Source organism: Ziziphus jujuba, chromosome 10, assembly GCF_031755915.1.
Source record: "Ziziphus jujuba cultivar Dongzao chromosome 10, ASM3175591v1".
NCBI classification, from domain to species: Eukaryota; Viridiplantae; Streptophyta; class Magnoliopsida; order Rosales; family Rhamnaceae; genus Ziziphus; species Ziziphus jujuba.
Window position 1 is genome coordinate 22,180,018 of NC_083388.1, and position 25,872 is coordinate 22,205,889.

Consider the following 25,872-nt stretch of genomic DNA (forward strand, 5'->3'; position numbering starts at 1 on the left):
TTATTGGTGTTTTGCTGTCAAAAATTAAAATAAAGAAAAAAATGCACGGTCCAAATTGACACTAGAGGTGTTTATAGGTAAGCGCATTGGAGCCTTATAATTATGGCGGTCTAAAATTACAAAAGAAATATATAAAAAAAAATAATAATAAACAATTGAAATTGGTTGAGTTATAACGGTCACTCTTGCTTCCCATGAATCTCTTCCTTGGAGCAGAGAACACGCAATGCAGAAGACCCTTCGCATCCAAACGCCATTCCCACTCACACAAGCCTCTCTTTGCTTCTGCAGCATTTCTCAAATGAACGCTTTGCTTCACATCACCACCATTTCTACACCAAGATCTCCAACTCTTGGCTTGTCTCTTTCCCATTGCCATGGAAACCAGACTCAAAAACCGATTATCTGTGCAAGAAAAAGAAAAAGGCAGATTCTGTCTGCAAGATCGAGAAAACTCATGTTCCAATTGATACCCATCATCGCATCTAATCTCAAGATTTCACCACAACCGTTGGATTGGTTAATCGCAGAGATCGCCGGCGGAGATGGGAGTGGGGGAGGTTTGGGGTTCTGGAAGGGCTTTGGATGGGGAGGCTTTGATGGGTGGAGAAGAAAAAGGAAGAGGAACTTGCTATTATGTGGGTTTTTGCTAATTTTCTGTTTGGGTTTCTTGTGTGGGAGAGAGATTGAGAGCAATGTGGTTTGGTGGGTTTTGGGTTTTAGTCCAATTGGGATTGCTCTGATTCATTTGTTGGGAAAGAGAGGAATTCAAAGTTGGATTTTTGGGTTTTGTCTTTGTATTGTTTCGGTGAGCCTGTGTCTTAGGAGAGAGGAGGTTCAAAAATGGGTTGGCAAATTTGGGATTTTTTCTTCTATGATAGAGACTGAAAGAAGACGTAGAAGAAGAAGAAGAAGAAGTGGAAGAGCATTCTAAAGAAAAGTAAAAGTGGAAGAGCATTCTTAGTGATGGCTGCCAGAAACATAAATTTGTCCAATTCTTTTTGTACAATGAATGACATTGTTCATTCTTTTCTCATCAAATGCAATAAAAAGATCATTCTTTATTCATGTTCAATTTCTCTTATTTTTATTCAACATTGATAAGTGTAATTTTGCCCTTTTTTTAGGCCATTATAAAGTAACCATTTTTGGGTCTCTAAACCGCTCTTGTCAAAAAATGACCCTTTAAAAGCCCATCCAATGTGGTGCTTTTGGAGTCTTTAATCACCAAAACAGCTCATGAAGAAACACTACTACACCATCCTCCATCTCTTGGAAACTTGCAAATCCATGGTCGAGTTGAAACAGCTACACTCTTTGATGATCACTTCATCAATTACAAAAAATACAATTCGATTGAGTAGGCTCATAGATTTTTGTGCCAATTCCAAGTCTGGAGACCTCCAGTACGCAAAGTCAGTCTTTTATCAAATTGATGAACCCAGTGTGTATATTTGGAACTCCATGATCAAGGGTCACTCCAACGGTGACAATCCTTTTGAAGCTCTGTTTGTCTACAGAGAAATGTTGCAGAGGGGATATTCACCTGACCATTTTACGTTCCCATTTGTGCTCAAAGCATGTTCGATAATCACAGATCATAGATATGGGAAATCTGTTCACAGTTACATTTTGAAAGCTGGGTTTGAGTTAAATGTTTATGTTTCTACTGCTTTACTCCATATGTACGTTTCTTGTGCAGACGTAGAGGCAGGGTTAAAAGTGTTCAATCTTATTCCTAAGTGGAATGTGGTTGCTTGGGCTAGTTTGATTGCCGGGTTTGTTAATAACAATAGGGCTAAGGAGGCTATAAAGGTCTTCAAGGATATGGTACGCTGGAAAGTAGAACCCAATGAGATTGTCTTGGTGAATGTTTTAGTTGCTTGTGCTCGAAGTAGAGATATAGATACTGGAAAATGGGTTCACAATTATCTTGCCCAAATTGGGTTTGATCCCTTCATGCCAACTAAAAATTTCAATGTAATTCTTGCCACTGCCATATTAGATATGTATGCAAAATGTGGTAGCTTTAAAACAGCAAGGGTTCTGTTTGATAAAATGCCTGAGAGAAACTTAGTTGCTTGGAATTCCATGATTGGTGCTTATAATCAGTATGGCCGGGCTGAGGAGGGGCTTCGTCTCTTCTTTGATATGCAGAGTGCTGGGTTTGATCCAGATCAAGCCACCTTTTTGGGTGTAATAGGTGCCTGCACCCATTTGGGGGCTTTGGCTTTGGGACAACGTCTTCATGCTTATATATTAAAAACCACCATGGACAAATATATTGCTATTGGGACTGCTTTAGTAGACATGTATGCCAAAATTGGAGATGCAGAAAGTGCTTGGAAGATATTCAACAATTTGCAAAACAAGGATGTGATGGCATGGACTAGCATGATCATTGGCTTTGCTATGCATGGAAATGGTTTGGAAGCACTTCGTACTTTCAAGATGATGCAAGAGGATTCTACTATTATTCCAGACAAGATCACTTACATAGGGGTTTTGTGTGCATGTAGTCATGCTGGGATGATTGACGAGGGTAGCAGACACTTTAATGCGATGAGAAATATCTATGGCATAATTCCGACTGTCGAGCACTATGGTTGCATGGTTGATCTTTTCAGTAGAGCAGGCCTCTTCAAAGAGGCTGTAAGCCTCATGGAGGAAATGCCGGTTCAACCTAATGTTGCCATGTGGGGTGCTCTTTTAAATGGTTGTGAGATTCATGAAAATGTGAGTCTCACTGACCAAGTTAGGAGGGGTATGATGGAGTTTGAACCTCATGGTGGTGGGGTTTATGTGCTTCTCTCTAATATTTATGCCCGAGTTGGAAGATGGCAAGAAGTAATGCTGGCTAGAGAATTGATGAAGTATAGGAAGATTGCAAAAATTCCTGGGAATAGTTCAGTTGAGATGAAGTCGTTAACTTAATTATGAAATAAATTTTTTTGAGACTGTCTAAAAATGTCAGAATATGTAGATATATAAATTTGTTCAATGAACTCGCAGCTGTACTTTGGAAGAAAACAAAGTTCACAAAACATATCAGACTCATTAGTGTCAATTGCCAAACAATTTCACAGACTTTTGTACTGTTAAACCAAAACATACAGGAAGTCCTGCTAGGCATTGGTTTGCCATTTACCAACCATGAGTATCTATTAAGCATAAAATCTAATAAATTCTGTTCTTGAGTAGCCTGATGAAGAAGTAATAAGAATCTAATTAATATGACAAACTTGAAAGTTAAGCAGGTAATATAAATTTACAATAATATGGTACACAGGAAGTGTGCTATTCATCGGTGGAGCAGGTTAGTAAAACCAAATACAAGAATAGAAGCCTAAAATTCTCTTTAAATTGATGACCCCGTCTTCTCTTTAGGATGACTGCAAGCTTCATCCTGCAGGGGATAATAATTTTTGCACCGTGATGAACAACTGAGGGAGCAAAATTCACCAGCATGCTGCTTCATCATATTTGTAGTCCCCAAAGCTGTATTTACGGCAATGGAAAGTGAGAGCTCCCCTAGAACTTGGTAGAGAGCCACACGGTTTAGGATTTTCCTCAGTTCATGGCTCAAATCCAAGCATAAACAATGAAGAAACATTTAACAACCAAGATGCACCAACAAATGCAGCCACCTAGATTTTCCGCTTCCTCATTCTATCAACCGTCTCCCCCCCCCTTATCACAAACTCTTGATAATTCCAGGGAATGCCACACCTATCTCTGGGAGCTATGGCAGTTTGAAATCTTCTTACACCCAGAAACTGGTGCCTTCCTTACAAGTTCAATCCGCTGCAGTAGCTCCCAATGTGTATGCAGTCGAATCAATTCCTGCAGTGATAATTCTCTTCAAAATTATGGCAACTTCCATTACAAATTGGAAATAGCAATTCATCAAATTTTGAAATGGAAGGTGATAAGGAAGATAACTGTGATATGCAACAAGGGAGGTACCTATATCTTCCAAGCAATTTCTAATAACACATGCATTTACAATAAGCTTTGGTAGCTTATTTCTCAATTAAAAGTATTTTCAGAATCTAGACATCATATAATTAATGCGCGAAATCACAAATTGCATAACCTGCATTGAAAATGGTGATCCAATTTTATTATTGTTATGGCTTTCCAATACCTCACAGTATATGTATTTAAAGTCCATACAATCAGCACCATACAAATGCACAAAAACAAAAGAAAGCTGAAAACATGGGATATATGCTTCAAAAGCATGCTAATATCCACAGGAAAAGGGAAACTCAATAAACCTGGAACCAGATTTTGCAACAAGAATAAGCCGTATATCAGAGTACTATTTTTAGTACCATAAATATTGAACAAATCCTAATACAAAATATTTATTGCAACAATTACAAAGGGATTCAGAATATTTGAAGATGTCCTGTAGTATACTGATTCGACTCTAATACATATGCCCATCGTGTCTGCATATTAACACCATTCATGAGAAAATAATTCTTTTTAAAGATGGAAAGCTTATAGATAAAATAAAGTTTCCAATTTCAAGAAACGAATGTAATGAAGTTTTGGCCATTAAAACAAATGAAATGTTGATGCATTATGCCTCAAAGATCAAACCATTTCAAAGAAGAAAGTTTGTGTAATCAAACCTTAAATCTAACACGCCCTTGCAAGGGGGAGTTTATTATGGTAAATCATTTATCCGTCTTTGAATTGACTCTCTTCATAAGTTCATCATTCTCATCTTCACTTTCATCCTCTCCAGAACACATGACCTGAAATGCCATCATATCAAATATAGAACTCCACTGGCGATAACTTATGATCTAAAAATGTAGGGCTAACACAGATAGAGATATATTGCAGAAGTGAAACTATGAGAATATTTATAGGGCTTGTTGTAGGGTGAATACCATGCTCTTGAATTCAGCTGCACACACTGTTTTCAGCACACGGCATCTTGTAATACCACTTCTCATATATAATCTGGGCTACATATATATACAACGCAACATGTTTTCATAGACGGTTTTACAAATTTCATCTTAATTGGCATCAAACCTTTTGACATGTTTGGTAAAGATTTTATTTGCACAAAGGTCCACAACCAAAAGATAATAGCACTACTCATATATAGACCTCGTTTGCGATAATTTTTGCTTTTGCTTCTTCAGAGCTTGAGTTTCTTCAAAAGAGCTTCTTAAAAGCTACACTTTACTAGCTTTGGTTAAAAGATCTTCTGAAGGCCAGAGCTCTTCCAGAAAACTGTCCACACACACCTAGGAGCTGTTTTTGGGCCCTAAAAGCTGAAAATAGCATTTTGGAAGTCATGCCAAACATGGCCTATAACCTGGGGCTTCAGATACATATAGGACACCATGTTTTCATAGACGGTTTTACAAATTTTCAAATTATAAATATCTTCTTAATCGGCATTGAACCTTTTAACATGTTTGGTAAAGATTTTATAGGTATGGAGGTCCACAACCTAAGATTTCATTACGATACCATAACTAATTCTACTTATAAGCTAACCTTGTAGATTGGTAACCACCCTTCCTCTCCTCATTACAATAAGGATGAAATATCTGCTAGCGCCTCATATCCATGTACAAAAGGAAATGTCTTCAGTAATCTTATCCTCTACAATTAAGTCAGATTGTTCAGTTTTAACTTCTTTTGTGTAATCTATAACTTTTTTCACTTTATTCCATTATGCAAGTTGGTTTCAACTTCCAGCATACCTATATTAGGAATATATTTATATTAGCTGTCTCCTACACCAGAAATAAGAAAGCATCTATGTTTTTTTCCTTGTATCAAGAACAGGACTTCCATAGACATTACCACCATAAAATTAAATTTCTGGTTCTCTTATTACAATGATCTTTTGTCTTTCTATGTCAGTAATTGGATCTTTAATCCTATTCTACCTTATTCATTGATTCTTTATCTTCCCAACAGAGATAGAGGCTCAACCTCTATTCAGCATTAATTACCTATCAAATATGATATGGCAGTGTTGGCAAAAATGGATTGACCCCAAAGGTAAATGGTAATTGGTAAACATTGTAAAACAGCTTATTCACTAGGCCTGCAAGTATCAACAAGACAACAAAATCAAGATTTTAGGAGATGCTAAAGGTCCAGATATTAGACATCAATCAAATGAGTATCAAGCAATAATTATAACAACAAAATGGAGCAAGCAACCAGGTTATGAATCATAGCACCGATACTACTTGGCTACCATAGGCAACAAACAAATTAACTAAAAATTAAATTACTAGAGAACAAACTTTTAGAGGTTCAATTGGAATGCACACTTTGTACTGCCAAAATAATTCAAACCTTAAAACAGTAAAGCTCCTAAAACTTTACACTTCACAGGCTCCTGTTGAAGGCAGCCCAACAAGAAGATTAGGGAAAAAGTTCTATTTTTTGAGCAACTATATTTCTTAGTAAAAACTATGACACATTAGTTTGAAGCACCATATTTTGTAACCATGTAGAATCCATCTGAATAAACCAAAAAAAAAAAAAAAAAAAAAAAAAAAAAAAAAAAAGAAGGAAAAAAAATCCACAAGAGCAGAAGAAATGAGTATCACAATCCAAAATGAATCCCCAGATAATCATGCAGAGCTTACCAAACTATGGCCACCACCAAGGCTCCCACTTTAGGGATTTCAAAAACTGTGCTTTTGCTTTCCTTTCTTCAAACTTGTAGATATATAGATACGCTTTGTTTTATGTTCAATTCTGGGTTCGCTTTCATTGAACTCCCATATGGAATGTGACAGAGTGAAGCCCAAAACATGGATTCCGAATCTTCATTTGTATTAAAATAAATACTTTTTAAGGAATTTAGAGATATTTTGTTTATCAATAATTCTGAACTCTATTTGAATCTAAAATTACTGCGTTTATTGGATAATTTTATAATTTTATTTTTGGTAACATTAAATAATATCCCATAATGCATTATTTTTATAATTTTTTTTATCAATTAATGATAATTATAATCATTAGATTCAGAAACATATTAGGTAATATGTTCCCTTAAATAATTTTCAGATATTGCTAAATTTGGCTAAAACTCTTACAGTTTCAAAATTGGCAATTACCGGGTGGTGTTATTGCCACGGAAGTATTTAACTTCTCCACGCTGTACAATTTCTGTCTTGCCCTTTCCAACTCTTTCATGTTTTTTATGAATATTTTCTGAGGGACTAAGGACAGAGATTTGAACCTCATCTTTCTCTCTGCTCTGTAACAAAGAGCTCCAAACATAAAATTGTATTTATTTATTTATTTTGTCGAGTATAATCAAAACATTTTTTTTTTTTTTTGGTAAATGTAAAATAAAGTAGAGTATATTGGAATAGAGTTACTAAAACTAATCCAAATATATTTGTATTCTGATACACATAGACTTCAAGAAGTTATGAGATACAATGATTAAGGATGACTCTGAAGGCACTTTCTTATATGAAACCAATTGTTGTGACTATTAGTTCTTGACCTTCCTAATTTGCATTGACAAATTGCCTAGAAAAAACTTGTCAGTTGCTGCAATTTTTATTTCAATTGAAGGAGGCAATGGGGTAAAGTCTTGCTTTTCCTCTCGTGCCAAATTGCTTCCCTATATAATGCAGAGAAAGGTCAAACGGTTCAATTTTCGTACTTTATAATAATATGAAATGGTTTTTCTTACTCAAGTGGACAGAACTGAAATCGGTGATTCAAATGGTTATTATTGTTATTATTATTATTATTATTATTATTATTATTCAAATGCATGATTATAATAATATGAGAAGGGAATAAATTTATAGGTTTCAAAAGGTGAGGGCAAAAGAGGAATTTTAACAGATTTACCATGGAAGAGCAAAAACTTCCAGTGGCTATAACACTAGCACCAAATAGTAACATAATTTTGTATAAAACATGCGACTTTTTATGCGAAATTACCACCTACTGTTAAAATAAAGTTGGAGAAATAAGCAAAATCCTTGACCCTGATTGTTCCATAAGAAAAGATTGCTCAAACACTCTCTTCTTCCTAGATACTTTCGAAAGCATTTGCTGCTTCGCTGTAGAGTGATTTTTTGGACCACAACAGAAAGAGCTTGAAATACATATACAAAACTTATTGCTTGAAATACATATACAAAACTTATTCTGCGAGTCACCAGCTACAAGCAAAATATAATGATTCTAGGCTACTTAGCATCTTCCAACAAAATTCCTCTATATTAGCTACATACAACAAAACTTAACAGAGCCCAGCATCACAAGCATTTGAGACTTCAGCTTTCAGCTCAGTTTTCATGCTGCATCCTTCTAGAAAAACAGATGCAATGGAGTCTTTTTGTTGCTTTTCAACCTACATTTTTTGTAATATTGTCCTAGCCATGTGATCTCCTCCCCACTCCAATGTAGCCATGCTTTGTTGGCTAAACTTAATGTTTGCAGCAACAAGGCATAGTTCTCGCTTTTTAGTTACCTTTTCTTCACGATACCTTCCAAAACCCCATTAGTCGCAAAAGAACCCAAAATTTGTTGGTGATCAACTGGACCAGGAAGCTGGAACGTTATAGAGAAGTGCCCTGGCGGGCACAAGTTCCTTGTCAGCATTTGAAAGACCTGAGAGTTCTTGCATACTATCTTCTCCCCGGTAGTAGTTATTCCCTTTATTAGAACTTTACCATCAGGTTCAACATCACAACTAAATTCCTCTGCACTAACAAAGTCAACAATTAGAGTCATTAAACTAAGTCAAAACAGTACCATGATAGGACACCGGAAAAAAAATATTGTATGCATCAGACAATCAGAGATTTACTCTGCTTTGTTCCCTATCTCATGTATATCTTTGGGACTATGCACCAATCCAACATGCCAACTCTTCAGTTAAATTGCCAATCATAAAATTTCTCAATCAAAAATTATAAACAAGGTATGGAGTACTTATTAAGATAACACAGAAATGAAATATTACGGCTATGAAAATTTTATTTCTAAGTAAAGCAATTATGATCAAAATAGTTACTAAATTTATACAAGATCAACGAAACTCACTCTCATCCACTGATACCCCTGGAAGGGAGACACGGAACAAATATGAATCCTTGCATTCACCGATGTCCATCAGTCCTATTATTGGTCCTATCTTGCCCACAGCAGCACTTCCAGTTAGTGCAACCCCAGCTTTGGTGGTTGCCATGACATTTTCCCAGTCTTTCTTCGTTGTAAAAGAAGAAAAAAATATCATTGCAGGATCAATTCTTTCCACGGCTTCCTTATCCTTAGCAGGTGAAGAAGCATCATAGCTATGCGGCATTGGTGGACCAATATATGGCTTACTATTAAGAGGTGCAACAGCAAGAACAGGTTGCTGAGGATTTATTGGCGGGGGGTCATTCACTTCTTTTGTCCTCCCAAACCTGCAAAAAGACATGAAGCCTATCAACATATGCAGCATGCATGTATGATATAACAATAGATGCAAGTCTATTAGACAATGGTGCATTCAAAACAAGAAAGTACTAACTTGCAAACCCATCAATATCAGATATTTATTAACCACTTAGCATATACAAAATGGTGCATCTAAAACAAGAAAGCTCAAACTTGCTTGCACATCCAATAGGAAATATATATTATCAAGCCATACACATACACATGCAGGTCACGTTTGGAGAATTGAATTGAGACATCTCTTTATGCAGTAAGCGTCAATAAGCACTTTGACAGAAAATAATTAAGAGAAGTAACTTCACCAATAATCCTGATCCATCCTTTGAAAACCAACGTGGCAACATTTAGTTATAAATGGACCTGAATAATCAATATAATCTCTTTATTCCAAGAAATACAACAGGATAACTTCTCTTCTTGGTAGTGCTGATTAATATAGCCTTTTGACTCACCTCTTCTATTCCACATGTAAACAGGCAATTTGGGGTCCTATAGTCATTAATAAATAACAAGTATCAAAGTTTAATAGTTTCTTGACTTAAAGGAGTTCTGTAACATCATCTCCAACCCAAGAACTCAGTATCTTGCTTATGTCAATACATATATTTCCTTATATAAGCAAGCTAAATAAATTTGCTTATTAGATTTAGGAAATTTTGGTTTTGCATGTGGTTTAATTCTGCACCCTTAACATTTCACAATATTTAACACCTTACTTTTACTGTTTCAACATTTCTTTAACTTACTCGATTATGTGGTTTGCTTGCTTATTATTTGAACAACAATGCATAACACCACAAGGTTACAAAATATGGAATGAAAGAATTGACACAATATACCCATAGCTACGAATGGCATTTGGTTATCCTTCAAATAGCTTCCAAGTTTGCGAACAACTAGCCTAGATAATAGAGTTGGTGTAAGAGGGTCTAGTAATTACCATGTACTTTAGTGGTTTAATAAGTTAACCTGGTCATTTCACATTTTCTAAGGATGCAAATCTGAAAATTATTTTTTAATAAATTTTTGGTAGTTCTAATTTGTGAGACCATTTTGTTTTTTGCTTCCAAAAATGGGAAAATTTTAAAAGTGACACTGGTAAAGGGACACAACAAAGCACGGTAATATATGCTAATAGATTTCAAATAAATTTCCCAGAGAGACAAATCCCATGAAATCAGATTTTAGTTCTTTAGCAAAGTATTGATTCTCATAGCCACAAACAAGACCTTCAAACCGATTCTCAATAAGAGTTATTATGATTTGTACAAAATATAACATCGACTAATATCGACTTTCCCGCCAGGAAATGGGTAAATGCCTTCCAAAAAGTGTATCTTCAGCTTAATTTTCCCAAACAAGTACCAACTCGACTTACAGAGCATTAAGTTCAAAAAATCAAGTTATCTTCTAAAGTCTGTTTTTCGTAGCTCTCTCTTTTCTTTGTCCAATTCCATCTTAGAACAAATCCTTTTCTGATATTTCCCATTTTCCACATTAAATTCCATGAGAAATTTCTTCCCTAAAACAAGCATAACGAAAAACACATGTTCAACACCAAACAACAGCCAATCCAATGGACCAGAAGTAAAATGCAGAATACAAAAAGCTCAACAAGAAACAAAATAAACCCATAAATCAGAAAAAACAGGATATACAAAATAAACACTCTCTATAACAATATTGCAAAAACATAAACATATGCATATACAAACATATAGCTAAAAAATGCTTAAACCCAACTCGCATTTGCCAATCTAACCCTTAAATCACTCTCTTTTTTTCTTTTTTTCTCTGATAAGCATATATGCTATATGTACACAAAACGAACTTTTACACATACACAGTCAATAGTTGTATATACGAAATGTAAGTAAGAATAAAAAAATTACTGGGAAGAAGAAGAAGCCATTGGTAAATGAAGAAAATTGAAAACCGCAATTTTCTTGGGATTTGAGCTGCTTATGTTGCTCTTCTTCACACTAAACTTATTGAGCTTTTTTCGCTTGAAAACCTGAGAGAGATGATAGAGACCAGAGGGGTTGTTTTCTTTCCGGAGAGCCCAGCTGAGCTGAGACGGACAGGTGTGCAAATGATCAAGCGAGGTGTGGTTCTTGGACGGTAGCTATAATCCCATCTTCATCGGACGGCTAAGGATAAATCATACGGAAATTAAGAAATTGAACTTCTTTAACGAAAATTAATTCTTTCTTTTATTTTTTTTAACTTTATTAGTCCCTAATCAATCCCCTTTTTCTTTTTCTTTTTTGCATTATACTTTCTAAATAATTTTTTTGATATATTTTGTCCTCAAAATTATTTTTAATATAAAGTTTTAATAATTTTAAAATATACAATGCATCTTTTATTTTTTAAAAATGTGGTGCATCCATTGGAACAAAACAATAAAATTATGAAACCATATAAACTTATATTCTTTAAATCTGTTGAAAAACAGATAAAAAAAATAATTTAATTATCAAATGCATTAAAAACTAAAATTTAGGAATTGATATTGCAAAGAAAAACAGAAAAAAAAAAGAGGGTTCAGAACCAAAATTTAATTGTAGAAGTAATTGAGGAACTAGCAATGTAAATAATCTTCTCTTTTTTTTTTTGATAATTCTATATTTTTCAAATTTTGAATATTAAACAATTTAATATTATTTTATTGGATTATTTTTCATAACTTTAAATTATATTTTGATTTATTAATCATTAATAAATTATCACATCATTAATATCCAACCAAAAATTGATTAACAAATTTGGTATCTATGCTATTATTTTTCTTTTTAATATAATATGTAAATTATTAGGACAATAATTTATATTTTTAATATAATGCTTATATTTTGTCTTGGGCGCTTATTTTAAAATAAAATTCCCACGTTATTCTTCTCAAAATAAGTAAACAAATTTTTATCGTTATTATATTTAAGAGATATATGCCAAAATTTATTGGTATGAGAAATTAATTGTTCATAGACTAAAATTTTAGGCTTTGAATATTAATAGACTATAAGACTAACATTACAATTAAAATTTTATAAAGATTTAAAAAAAAAAAAAAAAAGAATTTACGAGGAAGAGTTTGTAATTTGACAAAATATTTAATTATTATTATTATTACTTTTGGGGAGAAGCTAAATTTAATATGCCTAGAATTTCTGAAATCCGCGCACAAACACGACATGCAGTATCATAGAGTTAAAACGACATCATATTTGGTGTCTCTCTAAAGTGTGATCTCTATCTGGTCTGGTCTGTCTTTTACGTTTCTAGAAGAAATATAGAATCTTAACGAGCACGGCATATCAGTTACAAAACACAAATAGCGCATTACTGTGGGTTCCACCGAATATATTACCGTGGGTCCCACCAAATATTATACGATAAAATTACCATAAAACCTTCATTTGGTAAAAAAATTCTCTGTCATCCTGTTACTCATAGAGGAGTCTATCAGAGTTTATGGCTCTGTGTCTCTGATCATTCATCGTCATCAACAGCTTCAGACTCTGCTAATCAATCTTAGAACCAAAAAAAAAAAAAAAAAACAAAAAAAACAAAAAGAGAAAAAAGGTAAAAAATTCAAAAGCTTCTGTTACATCCCAGAGCAAGCACCATTTCAGTGGCTAGTTTAAATTCTTTTTTAACTTTCTCGTTGTTTCTTTATATATATATATATATATATATATATCGTTGTTTCTTTATATATATATATGTATGATATGATATGTCTATGCTTTCTTTTTATGAATAAAATCAATTGTGGAATAATTCTGCCTTAGTTGGTTTGCTTTTGCTCTTGCGTGAGTTTTAAGGTACACTTTCTGGATCTGCTTCACTTTCATCTGAGAATCAAACTTTTCCATCATATCATCAACTGGGTCGATTTTCTGTTTCTTTTTTTTTTTTTTTTTTTTTATTGCACCAAAATTTTAACTATTTTTATTAAAAAGGGTTACTGGAATTTTCATGAATAACCCACAATGCTTACTTGAATTTTGTCAATTATCCGTAATTGCATGTATCATTGATTGCATGTAGGAGTTTTGACAGCATTGAGGCTTACTGGGTTTTTTGTTTGATTAACTTCTTTTTAACCATTTCCATAGCATATTCGGATTTATTTATTTATTTATTATTATTTCTTTATTTATTTATTTTGGGGTAGAGGCACTGTCTTTCATGTTGTTTAGTTGCATTTTTGCATGAGGAGCAAAAGAAAGTCAATTCTCAAGAGTTTGATCATAATTCTTGTTATATTGTCTGGTGGTAAATTACCTTCTCTATCTGGAGGGGACCTGTGTTAGAGCTTTACATTTGTAACCTTACAGAAAAGGAAAAACTGATAGTGTTTTTGCATTCATTTTGTTAGATATTTTAGCATTTCTACAACAAATATATGATCATTCAAATTTCCCAATTAAAATTTTGTAGCGGCAACCTTTTACCCCCAGTGCGATTTAACTAAACGTGTAGAGCCTAAAGTCATTTTCTTAACAAATTATCGAGCTTATATAATTACAGTGCTGCAAGTTTTTCCCCTTTTAGCATTTTTAATTGGGGAGAATAATGTTAAACAGTCTCTATGAACATGTAAAAAGTCCACCAACTTGAGGGCTTGTTCAGGAAATTTCCTTTTCAAAAATTAGAAGATTTACTCGAATCTTAGATTTCCTCTTTCCGTTTCTGTTTCTTCGCAAATAAAATTATTTTATATTATTTGTGTGGACTGACATAATTGCACGTAGGACAGACATTAATAAAAGTTTAAGGTTATTTTCAAGAGAATAAGGTGTCAAATGAAAATGCTTATGTGGTGTTGGTGGTAGCGTAGCTTTATGATGGTTGTACCTGAGAACAGGCTTGAATTTCTTAAGTGGCTAAAATGTTTATTTGACCAGCAATTATATGAAGACAACAGTTTTAGTTGTTGACTGTGGCTAATCACTATTTTCTAATAAAATTTGCAACTTTTGCTAACACTTACCATATAAGACTATGGGAGATTTTTTGGAAGTGCAAGATTATATATGTGGTTGATTTTTTTTTATTTTTTATTTTTCCCCATCATTGATGGAATACAACTTCCTCCAAAGTTTAATCATGGATAATCTGCAAATTACTATAACTAGAACAGAGCAATGCCTATACCATTTATGTGTCAGTTTTCTTTGTGAAGGATTTATTGTCAAGTGAAATTACAAATTTGATTTATGTCACATCATTTGAGAATATCAGTCTTAACATAAAAGGAAGCCAACCTTAAGATGTGGATGGAACATACTTTATCCGTGATGAATTTTAGGTTATGATAACAAACAAGTTGATCAGGATTCATGATTTGATGGATCAATGTAATTCTTGTTTTCAGTTTTAAGCAAAAGCATTAAAGTAACACAATAAATTAACAGTAATTGTTTCTTCCGTGGGCTAATTGCTATATGGTTATTGTTTTACTTCTGTTATTTTTGTCTTATAAAGTCTGCATTATATACGTGACAGGAATGGTTGGCTCATCTCAGCCTACAGATTCTAGTCCTGTCACAAAGTTAGATTCCGGCAATGCCCAAACTGGGATTGCAGATGATGACCAGCGCTTTCTTTTGTACTTCATTATAGGTACCTACTTTGGGCCTGACCTGAAACAGGAGAAGCAGCAGAAGTCAGTTTTGCAGAGAATAGCTGAGGGAATTCCACCATATACTTCTGATCAGCTAGCTGGATCCCATGTAAAAACAGTGGAGCTAGAACGGGTTTATTATTATGTTCTTAGAAAAGCTGATCAATCTGCTGTTGTAAAATTACCTTTGTTGCACCAGTTCTTCCATGGCAATCTCCCTAAAAATGAACAAGACCCAAATGCCAATTAACCTCAGTTTCCTGATCTCTTTCCTTCCTTACTTCATACCCATTCACGATTCAAGAACCGATACAAGATCATTGAAAGCATTGTATTTATTAACAACCCAGAGATATCTTACATTAAGCCGGAGGACATTGATAGGTTCAAGAGGCTAACTGGACTGGAGGATTTTGTTCTGGATCGAGATGCTGCAAGATTACACACAACTTCAGATGGTAGTGTTTTATACAATGTGGCAGTGCAGGCGGCTGAGCCTGATGCAGAGGTGGCTTCCTTTAAGTCATCTCGTAAATCGAAGAAATCAAAACGTATAGAAGAAGTCCTGGCATTCAGTGATCCTCTGCAACATGTCCATGTTGTGTCACCTGTCAGTAGTGTTCCATATAATGGCACACCTATGAAGTATAGCAGTTATGTGGCTCCTGTGCCAACTGAATATGGCTGTGATCCTGTTGGGAAAGTTGGCCCGGCTATGATATTTCTTCCTTCTCTTCCAGCTAAAACAGAGTGGTCCAATATTGTAGCTGCCACGAAAAGTGGATTTGCATTGACTGGGAGCGCAGCCATGGGGAAGGTGGGGCCAGTAATAGGACTAATGGACATAGGGGAATGTGAGGACTCTTACCTTTTTCGTGTATCTCTTCCAGGGGTCGAAAGAGATGAAAGTAAGTTTCCTTATAGGACAATCACTTAAAACAAATAATGAATTTTGTCTTTGAAGTAGATCCTAAAGTTTCTCATTATTGACTAAATAATCAACATGCATATTGTCAGAACACAGCTGCGTCCAACATATCTGAAGCAAACACATACTGAGTTTGGTTAGTGAAAAAAGTGACAAAATTGTTTGCCTTTCACTTTTCCCCACAGAGTTGCATGCAATTTGTTTTAAGTGTTTGTCTTTGCATTTTTCTTGATTTTATGGTCTGTTGTTAAAAACTGATTGCAGGAGTTCGATGTCAATTTTGATTGATTATGAGTGGTTTAGACGGTATTGACCATTTTATGTCTTTTAATTCCACCAGAACTGATCTCTTGAGGTACTTCATTTGTGATTACAGGGGGATTTAGCTGTGAAGTCGAAAATGATGGTAAAGTATCTATTAGAGGAGTGACTACAACAGGTGAGAAGACAGTTTGCAGGTACTCCCAAGTATTTGAAATGCAAACACAGAATCTCTGCCCACCTGGCCATTTCTCCATCTCATTTAAGCTCCCTGGTCCAGTTGATCCAAAGCAATTTTCTGGAAATTTCGGCACCGATGGGATTCTTGAGGGAATTGTGATGAAAGGGAGGGATATGAGATGAAAAGTTAACCATTGTTTTAAAACCTTGGCTCTTACTTTATGCACAGTTACTGTACATATTTGGTAGACAATGAATTGAATTACTGTACATTTTGGTAGACAATGAATTGAAGGGGTCGGAAATACAAATACCAAATTGCCATTATTATAGCAAAATCTTCGTCTCCCTATTCTTACAGAGTTTTAACTATGATGAGCTTAACTTCATCTTATAAGACTTCAAAACAATTTATAGTGGTGGTGGCTGCTCGGGTATTGTTTCTATGGATACATGGATAAATTTGTTCATATATAAAACCGTTTAACTTCCCATGAAAATCTCTCTGAATGTTTTCAGTCTTCAGTTCGCACAATTGTAGCTCGACATGGATTGTCCTTGGTAATCCGTTTTGATATTCTTTACACAAGAAATTGGAAGAACACCGTTGCTTGTTGTCAAGATGAACTTATTAAAGGATTCTGGTAAACTAGTATATGCGTCAAACTTCTTTTCCCAGTAATTTAGAAAAATCCCATGAAAATTTCAATTTATATGGTAGAGCCACCGAGAAAAATGCCCTTCAGTCGGTGAAAGCAATTCACTTCAATTAGCTTCTAGGTAGCCACTTGAAATTGGAGGTACCATAAAGTTGCACTAGTTGCTGAAACTGACGTCCAACCACAAACACATAAAGTAAATATTAAGCGCAAGATGTGACGGCAATTCATTACACCTTGCAACCCCCTTTAAGTCACCTCTCAAAACACATTCTCTCTCTCCCTCTTGACAAAATTTCGATTTCTCATGAACTTGAGTGGCTATCATAGATTTGACTACAATTCCAATAAACATAGACCAATCAACTTGAATCTGAAGCATTAATCATGGGATTATCACAAGTAATATATTTAATTGCCATGCCAAAATTGACTCTAAACGTTACTCCAAAGCAACAGTGGCCTGGCCCTTGGCCCTTCCATCTCAGAAAGCCATTCCCATACACCATTCCACAAACAACCATGCTCACAATGTTCCACGACTCTTAAAGAGGCATCCATAATGTTAGCCCAAAAAAAGAAGAAACAAAGATGCGGACGCGCACAGAATAAGAACCAAAGAGGAAATAAAAGTACTTGTTAAACAAGTGTCACGTTAAAGTACACATTATATTGTTTAAGTAAAACCAGCCAACTTGAAATAGAAAAGAACAAAAGAAAAAAGAAAATAAGCAGCCAAAAAGGACAGGTGCAATCAAGACCTGCTACTCTTCCGGACATTTTATATCTACATGAAGTCTGCCTTTCTCTTTAACTTAAATCTTGACTGCACCACTTCATTGCTAAAGGCCTCATGATTCTTTCAGTTTGAGATTCACAGGATATATCGATAAAAACTAATCTGCCAATCAAGTTTTTACATTAAGTTAAAACACAAAAAAGAAACAGAAACCAAATCACCACTTTCGCTGATATGTAAATGCAACACAATCAAATTGGATTTTCCATTTGTCTATGAAAAAGCAGTGGCAAATATAAGTAAAAGAAACTTACGGTTCCCAATTTCCGGGCTAAGCCTCTAATGATCTGACGGCGACTGTTGTTGATCAGGTGCTTGCTGCCACATTTGCTGAGCCATGTAGGGGTGAGACTGCTGGGCATACATAGCCGGATCCATCACAGGTTTACCCATGATCATCCCAGGAGCGCCGACCTGAGGTGCATGCTGAGGTGGCATATAGCAGTAAGGGAGGGCATCTGCAGGTCCCCCAACAGGAACTGTGCCTCTTGGAATAGATGCAACGACTTCATCTTTCAAGTCCTCCCTTGGCACGATATCAACCAAAAAATCAAAGATATCAGTTCTTGTGATTGCTGCTGCAATGTCATTCTTCTGAAGCGTCCTACGTTTGTTCTCTTCTGTGTGATTCCAAGACCGCAAGGTCAGTTCTAAGATGAACATTTCACAGGCCCTGGCAAATATCACTGGTGCCTCAGCTGATATCATTCTTACATCCTCGTCAGCCTTCATTATCTTCTTGATCCTTGCTAAGGGAAGGCTATGGTTCTTGAAATCAGTTACCTTCTCGATTTCTTGGTATTGATTTGCCCAAAAGGATTGGAGCTGTTGCTGAAGTTGCTGCTGCTGCTGCTGGTGGATATGCTGATAAGCAAGTTGGTGCTGTGCAAGCTGAGCCCCACCAGGTTGACTGGTAGACTGAATGGCTCCAAGTGATGCAACTGAGCTGGGATTTGGGCCTCCAGTCATTTGATTAGACTGGTAAGGATTTGCACCATATGCCATTTGAACTCCACCACCAACCATCCCCATAGATTGGGCCTGGTTATGCCCTTGGTGATCCATTCTCAACCAAGTAAACTAAATGCCAAATTGCCTCTGCTCTTAATGCAAACAGGACAGGTAGCATGAAAATTTGAATTAGGCAAATCGAAAAATATTAAACATAATATGAAAGCATCCCAAAATCTAATCATGAAGGGTGTTCTTCAAGTGTAAAATCTAAGCTGAAAGAAGACTAGCTAGCAGGACCCAAATTTACAGTTCCCAAAAATATAAAACCAAAATACATGTATAGTCCCGAGTCGCTTTCTTCAATCCTTTTACTAAAAGAAACATATGTTCAATGTTAGTAGAAATAGCTGGGTAAGATTGACACACCCTTGTAAGATAACCAAACTTCTGAACAAAAAATTACCTTCCAGTTGCGCTAAGTATTTTTCATTGAATGAATGAACCAGACACTATATATCTAACAACTAAACAATTTTTTTTCAGAAAAATTAACAATATATGGTTTGGCTCAAAACTTGTTAAACAGAGTTTAGGAAATCTATTTCACTTTTTACATACTTTTTGGGAGAGGGCAAGAGCTTTTTAGTTGCTATCAAACAAATCGGAGTTACCCATAATGAGATAATCCAAACTTCATCAACAACTAGAGCCATCATAAGACAGTTGGCTGACTTCACCAGATTAGAATACTTCACACCAGTATAGAATTGAATTCCTTCCTAAATAATAAGAAAATGTCTCATCATTTACCATGATCTAAACTAGAGTTGAAGAAACCACTATTTGCCATTGGTGAATTGGTTCCAGATTTTATTTATTTTTTTATTTATTTTGTTTTCCCAGTATAACTTCAGGGAAGCTCAATTCTTGAGTCTTCATGGATGAAATTACCAAGATTCTAGTTGACATTTCAATAACCTCAAATTTCTACATATATAATGTGAAATAATATTGGAAGATAACTTTAAAATAAATAAAAAAGCAGTGAAGAATTGAAATATAGAATTAAAGGGGAAAATTATGTTCTTTTCCTTTCAAAACAATATCCTTCCCATAGAAAATCACTCATATCATTTTGATAAAAAAAATTCGAGTAAAAAGAACAAAATACTAAATTTTTTGATGAAATTAACATTTTCCAACGTATTCGACTGGGCATTTAACTCTGTATCTGTATACACTTGAAATGTTGCAAAAACATAAAACAGAAAAAGAAAGAAGCAATAGACAGTGTACAACACAAAAAATGAGAAACAAGCAATATATTATAACAAGTAACAATCATTGTTATATACAAACACTTATTGATCATTCAAACAATAAACACAAAATTATATCCAAAATAACCATAATACACAAAATTAAAAAAACAAAAACTTTTTTTTTTTTTTTAAAAATAATCCTATCCAAAAGCAAATAATTGAATTGGCAAACGCCAAAATTCACCAAAAGAATAGGCCCAAGTCTGAACCTTCCCAGATATACACATATATATATTATATAGAAAGAGAAAAATTTTGGGTACCTTTACAAACAGGTGGCACTCTGCTACGAACAATTCAACACCTGAAAAGAAGAGAAAGAAAAATCTTTCAGAAGAGAGATCCACTGGGCAATGACAATCATGGTTCTTGAGCTTTTTTTTTTATTATTTTTTAATTTTCTGGGAATTCTTTCTCCATAGTGTAAAAAAGATCAAAGATCCAATAAAGTGCAAAAGAATTTTTTGCTTTACAAAAGGAAAAGCAAAAATTCATCATAAAATTAGAGCTTAGAACCCCCTTTTTTTTTTTTTCGTCCTTTTTTGTAACCATAAATGTATTTTCTGCGTACGAACCTAAAAAAGAAAGAGACGAAAGCTGAGAGACAAGGGCGTTCGATTCTGACTTGCATTGTCAGAACCTTGCTTTTATGGAAGTTTTATTTTTCCTGTTACCACTTTACCCCTTAAGAAAATTCAATTTTACAACATGGTCACTAAGATATATATATATATATATATATATATATTATCATTTTATTGAATTTTTTTTAAATTTTTATTTAATTGTCATTGCTGGTACATGTGACTATGTGAGGGCTAGTTTTGTTACTAGACTTTAATACTCCCAAAAACAGAATATCTCTTTTTTGGTAAATACCAAAAACAGAATATCTTGTCACGATATTGGAAAAACTATTATGTTTTAAAATCAACTAATCTAATTTAAATAGTGAGTCACATAGCAATAACAAGTACATATATATATATATTTTTGGGGGGTTTTGATGGAACAGAGTACTAATGTTTGAAAAATTAATATAATCCACATGAGGCAAATCATAACCCATTAGAGATATTACACATCAAAAACTTGTTTATGACATGATAAGGAGGAAAATGACAATTCAACAAATATAGGAGACTTTTTGAGATTGATTCCCTACATAATCCAAGTGCTTCCCAGTAACATGTTTTGCTTAGGTATAACAACCCATGTTGTCTTGCTAGAATCGAGTTGTGTAAGTTTGGAATTACCACACACGATGTTCTTGTAAAGGGAGACAAGAAAATTATGCTGCAATTAAAAATTATTCTTTGGGCCATGAATAATACTCTCTGTACATTTCCCAATTATAACTCTGCTTTCTTTAATATGAATTATAGAACTTTGGTACCAATTGACCAAAAAATTTACAAGAAAATAAAAAGCATTCATCCAATGAAGAAACAAAAGGCATTCATCCTTCTGTCGGGGGCTAGCTGATAAACTGGCTCATCTTCAAGTTGTAGTGTAGCGCTAGAATCTAGCATTCTTCTTTGCACAACCAAGAATGCTTATAGATGTGTATATGCACAACAAATTAGAGTCCTGAGATGTCGTAGCTGCATCCCTGCACTGCCTCTTGGCATTAATCTAATAGCCCCCAAAAAATTAAAACTCATTTCAGAAGATTAGATTAGATAAGTTACCCAGAAAACTTGGCAATAACTAAGCTAACGGCCATAAAAACAACATATAGACCAACAAGACAGAATCCCCAGAACCTAGGCACTCTGAATCTGGACCATGTAATCACCAATAGAGAACCCATCAAGCTCAAAAGCAAGAACACAAAAGCAATCACGATGCCCACATGAAAATGAAGCTCATATGCTTCTGGGTAAACATTGCTTGTTTGTATCACCAAAGCTGACCCAAGCCCAACAAGCATGTTAAACATCGGTCCGGCAAAGCACCCAGCCATGGCCATCGCAGGGTGGCCGGCCTTGGCAACTGCAACATCAGCAACCAGATCACCCACTGAATTCCCCCATGCAAGCACTGTAAGTCCTAGAATTGCTGGTGGCAACTTCAGGAGTGCCCCAAGTGTAGCAAGGCAATTCAGCAATTCTCCAGCCACAGTGGATATCCAGAAAACACTCATAACAAATGCTACGGTCACTATAGGCAATTGCTCTGTTTTAGAGGGTTCAGTTTCTGTTATGAAGTGGAGAAGTGCAAGGGAGGAGCTTCCAAATAGTACTACAAACCAAAGAGGAAAATGGGTGTTTGGAAGGAGGAAAACGATTTTATGATTAAATGGCATGAATGAGTTGCAAGAATACAAAAGTACTAGTGGGCACAGAGCAATATTCGCTGACATGTAGAATCTGCTCCATTCAAAAGGTGAAGTTCGTGGAATTGTGAGCTTTAAAAGAAACGAGACAGGAAGCTCCCATAATTTTGGAATCTGCATAACAATAAAACGAGTAAACGAGTGCAATTTTAAATAGAACACAATGAACTTAATAGCAGAAAGAAAAATAAAGAATAACCGTCGTGGTATCTCCTAGGTCAAGAATAAAATTGATTTAATGATAAAGTTTGTGGTTCTGTTCCAGGTCACTAACTCTTTTCATTTAAAAGGAGAGAACAAGGGTTGAGGGTTAGAAGTGAGAAGCATTAAGATTAAATAAAGAAACTGCAACATAGTGCATACAGCTTTTCCATGAAAATCTGTTTACCTACATGAACCCTTATAAGTCTTCGCAGAATTTGTGTCACAATCAAAGTTCTTATGACCACATCTAACTGTCAGCTAAAAGGAATCATGTATGCTCATTTCAAGTAGTCCTTACTCCAAAAAGAATCCTCTTTGGTTTTCATATTTCAACTTTCAAAATGGCACATTTTGAGAATGATGACTAGCTCAATTACAGTAAACAAAAAGAGCGATTCAAATTCTTAAGCAAGAAATAAAGACTTATCAAAGAAATTAATTCAAGCTCTGATCCTGGGGGATGGAATACTAGATACGAAATTATGAAGACCAGACTGAGGTTTGAAACATATAACTGGAAGTTGGTTTGGAATACAAGATTGACTAATGGCCTTGCTGATCTAGCAGCTAAGAAATCTTTATCTTCTGATTATTCTTTTGCTTTTGATGTCAGTAATTTTGATACCCTTCCCAAAGACTGATGGATTTGTTTATCATTGATAAGCCGGAAAATGGCTTTTGTAATCCTCCTTCGGGAAAGATTTTGGTGCTTAATGCAATGTTTATTTAAAATATATAAAAATAAGAAATAAAAAAAAGGAAAGAGAAGAAAAATAGAGACCCACTGAAAATTAGGCATGAACCAACTCCAACTTCCTACCAAAGCCTTTTTTTTTTTTTTTTTAGGCTCCTTTAAATGAGAAGTTCTCAGTAATTGTACGCTAGTGAAATGTTTTCCTGGCTACTTTCTCCTTTGTGCCACCTCCCCATCCATTTGCTCTGATATGGGTAACACTCCACTTAACAACCACAAGCACATAAAAAATTATGTTTTATTTAGGAAACTTAGATCCTCGCAAGTGCACCATTATGTGGCAACCTCAAGACCAATGAATATTGATTAGCAAGGCCTAGAAGCATGTTTTACAGCTCTCGTTCAATATTTCCACAGATTTAGCTAGTATGAAGTTTTTGCAATTACTATGTTATAAGCAAAATATGGTAGATACAAATAGAGGAATCCAATTATATGTCTTTCCTGACCAAGATCGTTGAAGATGATTCCATTCTACAATTTCAACCATGAAGGAACTTTAGGCCACCCATGGTGCAATACACAGGTGTCATACTCTGCATGTGCACAAGGCCATAAGAAGGGGCATGATCTTAGTAATGGAAACTATCTATGAGGATAGAAAATGGAGTTACCAACTAGCTGCTGCTTGTTCAGTGTGGAAGGAGATCAAACTAGATTCTCAGATAGCATTTATTCTCCTAAATGAAATTGAAATCTGCCCAACCTTTTACCACTGTTAAATGTACAAAAGATACTTATCTACTACATGTATAAGATCTTAAGATACAAAATCTAAAACGCAAAGGTCACTATTGTTGTAAACACTTCTCATTGATTAGAACTTGATACTAAAATGAATGCTATTCTTCCAAACATCACACTTAAATGCAATAATAAAACATTTAGTATATTAATTATACATTAAATTCAGCTAAAGTTTCTAATAAAAATCAAATTTTTATATCAAGCTTACCATTCCAAGGGTTCGCTGCAATCCAAAACTTGGCTTTCCTTTTTCCAAGTTGGCAGAAAGTTCTCGGATCTCGATATCAGGCACTGCCACCGCCACGCCCCTCTGTCCTTCAACATCTCCAACAACGCCCATCTCACCCCCACTTTTCCCTTTGCCTTCACCCATTCCCAAATCCATCCAAAACACAATCCCAACGAAGAACAAGTAAAACCCAACAAACCCAACAGCCTGCCAGAGAAAAATCTCGGCACTGAGATAAACATAGAACAAAAACAACGCCGCTGTCAGGTAAAACAGCACATCTCTCACAAACGGCGCCGGGCTCAAAGAAAAGGGTGCGGCGTAAATCGACACGAACCCAACAACGAAGGCCGATACGAAAGTACCCGCAGAGAGTATCGCGCCGAACCCAGTTCGATATTGACCACCGCGGACCGCGGCGAGCGATGCGAACACATCGGGAGCCCCATTGCCGAGCGCCAAGAGGGTCACAGCAGCCATGCTGGGAGACAAGTTGAGGTGGAGAGAAAGCTTGGTTGTGACAACGGAGAAATGATCTTGCGCGGTTTTGATGAGAATGTAGAAGTGGAGGACGAGAATAAGAGAGAGGGAAGGGATAGAGAGAAATTTGTTCTGGTTGAAGAGGCAGAAATGGAGGGAAGAGTAGTTGAAGAGGCCATCAGAGGATTTGGAGGAGAAGGAAGAGCAAGAAAGCTCAACGGTGGAATTGTTAAGAAGAAGGGACCTACGTGGAATTAGAGGAAAAGAGAAGGAGGAGAATAGGGAAGGAGGAAATTGATATGGGGTTATGAGGAAGAAGAAGAGGAGGGTGGAGATCAGAAAGAGTGAAACAGAACAAGTTTTGAGAAGGGACTGAGGGAAAGAGAAGGCCATGCCATTCCCCAAACAAAAAAAGCAAAGCCTTTCTGTTTTTCTAAAACAAATTCTAAGCTACTGTCTCTTCTCTCTCTGTGTACTGTGTGTGTATGGTCTTTTTGAGATATTTTGACCCAGTAATGAATATGTGATTGGTTGATGATTATCTGGGTTTCTCACTGTTTTTCTCTCTCTTTTGGCTGTGCACAGATCACAGTTTTTCAACCTCTTCTGGTGGAAAATGGAGAATTGGAGATCTACCACCCTTGCCTACTTCATATACGCGTTTTGACACTTCGTTTGGAAAAGGCTAGAGAACTTTCTTGGTTCTATGATGCATTACATGGCCGCTTGTGTGTGGACCTGTAGCTCTGTCACAGTTTTTTGGATTTATTTATTTATTTATTTATTTTCTTCTTTTGAATGCTTTTTGTTTGCTATTAAGCATTGTCTAAAGCAAGAGAAAAAGGTTAAAAGAAAAAAGAAAAGCTTGTGGGGTCTTTGTTCCAAATTTATAGGCTCGAGGATTATGGATT

General features: G+C 35.3%; 6 protein-coding genes and 1 long non-coding RNA gene across 11 annotated transcripts; 3 read left to right on the forward strand and 4 right to left on the reverse strand.

The window, feature by feature from the left end:
• Positions 1-100: 100 nt before the first annotated feature.
• On the forward strand, positions 101-1,075 carry LOC132799099 (uncharacterized). Its single transcript, XM_016019710.4, has one exon. The coding sequence runs from the start codon at positions 227-229 to the stop codon at positions 932-934; it is 708 nt and encodes a 235-aa protein (XP_015875196.3). The 5' UTR covers positions 101-226; the 3' UTR covers positions 935-1,075.
• Positions 1,076-1,112: 37 nt separating this feature from the next.
• Positions 1,113-3,034, forward strand: LOC107412014 (putative pentatricopeptide repeat-containing protein At3g05240). Its single transcript, XM_016019706.4, has one exon. It carries the CDS (start codon positions 1,240-1,242, stop codon positions 2,932-2,934), a length of 1,695 nt encoding a protein of 564 aa, XP_015875192.2. The 5' UTR covers positions 1,113-1,239; the 3' UTR covers positions 2,935-3,034.
• Positions 3,035-3,206: 172 nt separating this feature from the next.
• LOC107412018 (uncharacterized) lies at positions 3,207-6,876 on the reverse strand. Of its 2 annotated transcripts, XR_009634618.1 has the most exons (3): positions 6,642-6,876; positions 4,644-4,769; positions 3,207-3,843 (listed from the first exon to the last, which is right to left on the reverse strand). It is a non-coding gene; the product is annotated as an uncharacterized LOC107412018 (long non-coding RNA). The 2 variants fall into 2 exon arrangements; XR_009634617.1 differs by lacking the exon at positions 6,642-6,876 and having other exon boundaries at positions 4,644-4,901.
• A 1,247-nt stretch (positions 6,877-8,123) lies between these two features.
• On the reverse strand, positions 8,124-11,596 carry LOC107412016 (alpha-crystallin domain-containing protein 22.3). Of its 2 annotated transcripts, none has more exons than XM_016019712.4 (3): positions 11,367-11,596; positions 9,076-9,440; positions 8,124-8,732 (listed from the first exon to the last, which is right to left on the reverse strand). In XM_016019712.4, exons 1-3 carry the CDS (start codon positions 11,384-11,386, stop codon positions 8,497-8,499), a joined length of 621 nt encoding a protein of 206 aa, XP_015875198.3. In that variant the 5' UTR covers positions 11,387-11,596; the 3' UTR covers positions 8,124-8,496. The 2 variants fall into 2 exon arrangements, with proteins under 2 accessions (XP_015875198.3, XP_060667722.1); XM_060811739.1 differs by lacking the exon at positions 11,367-11,596 and adding an exon at positions 10,853-11,251.
• A 1,609-nt stretch (positions 11,597-13,205) lies between these two features.
• LOC107412015 (increased DNA methylation 2) lies at positions 13,206-16,813 on the forward strand. The gene is given in 3 exon segments (XM_048468422.2): positions 13,206-13,301; positions 14,989-16,014; positions 16,411-16,813. Coding segments are annotated over 2 exon segments (1,272 nt in total). The 5' UTR covers positions 13,206-13,301; positions 14,989-14,990; the 3' UTR covers positions 16,659-16,813.
• Positions 16,814-17,743: 930 nt separating this feature from the next.
• On the reverse strand, positions 17,744-20,900 carry LOC107412013 (nuclear transcription factor Y subunit C-3). 3 transcript variants are annotated; one of them, XM_048468425.2, is made up of 4 exons: positions 20,785-20,900; positions 20,473-20,513; positions 18,188-19,031; positions 17,744-18,030 (listed from the first exon to the last, which is right to left on the reverse strand). In XM_048468425.2, exon 3 carries the CDS (start codon positions 18,996-18,998, stop codon positions 18,213-18,215), a length of 786 nt encoding a protein of 261 aa, XP_048324382.1. In that variant the 5' UTR covers positions 18,999-19,031; positions 20,473-20,513; positions 20,785-20,900; the 3' UTR covers positions 17,744-18,030; positions 18,188-18,212. The 3 variants fall into 3 exon arrangements, with proteins under 3 accessions (XP_048324382.1, XP_048324380.1, XP_048324381.1); XM_048468423.2 differs by having other exon boundaries at positions 17,744-18,035; XM_048468424.2 differs by lacking the exon at positions 20,785-20,900 and having other exon boundaries at positions 17,744-18,035; positions 20,473-20,754.
• A 600-nt stretch (positions 20,901-21,500) lies between these two features.
• On the reverse strand, positions 21,501-25,860 carry LOC107412030 (cation/calcium exchanger 5). Its single transcript, XM_016019730.4, is given in 3 exon segments — positions 21,501-22,661; positions 24,461-25,336; positions 25,339-25,860. Coding segments are annotated over 3 exon segments (1,662 nt in total). The 5' UTR covers positions 25,360-25,860; the 3' UTR covers positions 21,501-21,896.
• Between the last annotated feature and the right edge of the window lie 12 nt (positions 25,861-25,872).

What these genes read in the sequence shown, in the direction of transcription:
- LOC132799099 (XM_016019710.4), top strand. Translation starts at nt 227, where the DNA reads ATGCAGAAGACCCTTCGCATCCAAACGCCATTCCCACTCACACAAGCC.
- LOC107412014 (XM_016019706.4), top strand. Translation starts at nt 1,240, where the DNA reads ATGAAGAAACACTACTACACCATCCTCCATCTCTTGGAAACTTGCAAA.
- LOC107412016 (XM_016019712.4), bottom strand. Translation starts at nt 11,386, where the DNA reads ATGGCTTCTTCTTCTTCCCA. An exon ending in ATGGCTTCTTCTTCTTCCCA is followed by an intron (nt 9,441 to 11,366) that starts GTAATTTTTTTA and finishes GTCTTTTTGCAG; the next exon opens with GTTTGGGAGGACAAAAGAAG. An exon ending in AGGGGTATCAGTGGATGAGA is followed by an intron (nt 8,733 to 9,075) that starts GTGAGTTTCGTT and finishes TTGTTAGTGCAG; the next exon opens with AGGAATTTAGTTGTGATGTT.
- LOC107412013 (XM_048468425.2), bottom strand. Translation starts at nt 18,998, where the DNA reads ATGGATCACCAAGGGCATAACCAGGCCCAATCTATGGGGATGGTTGGT.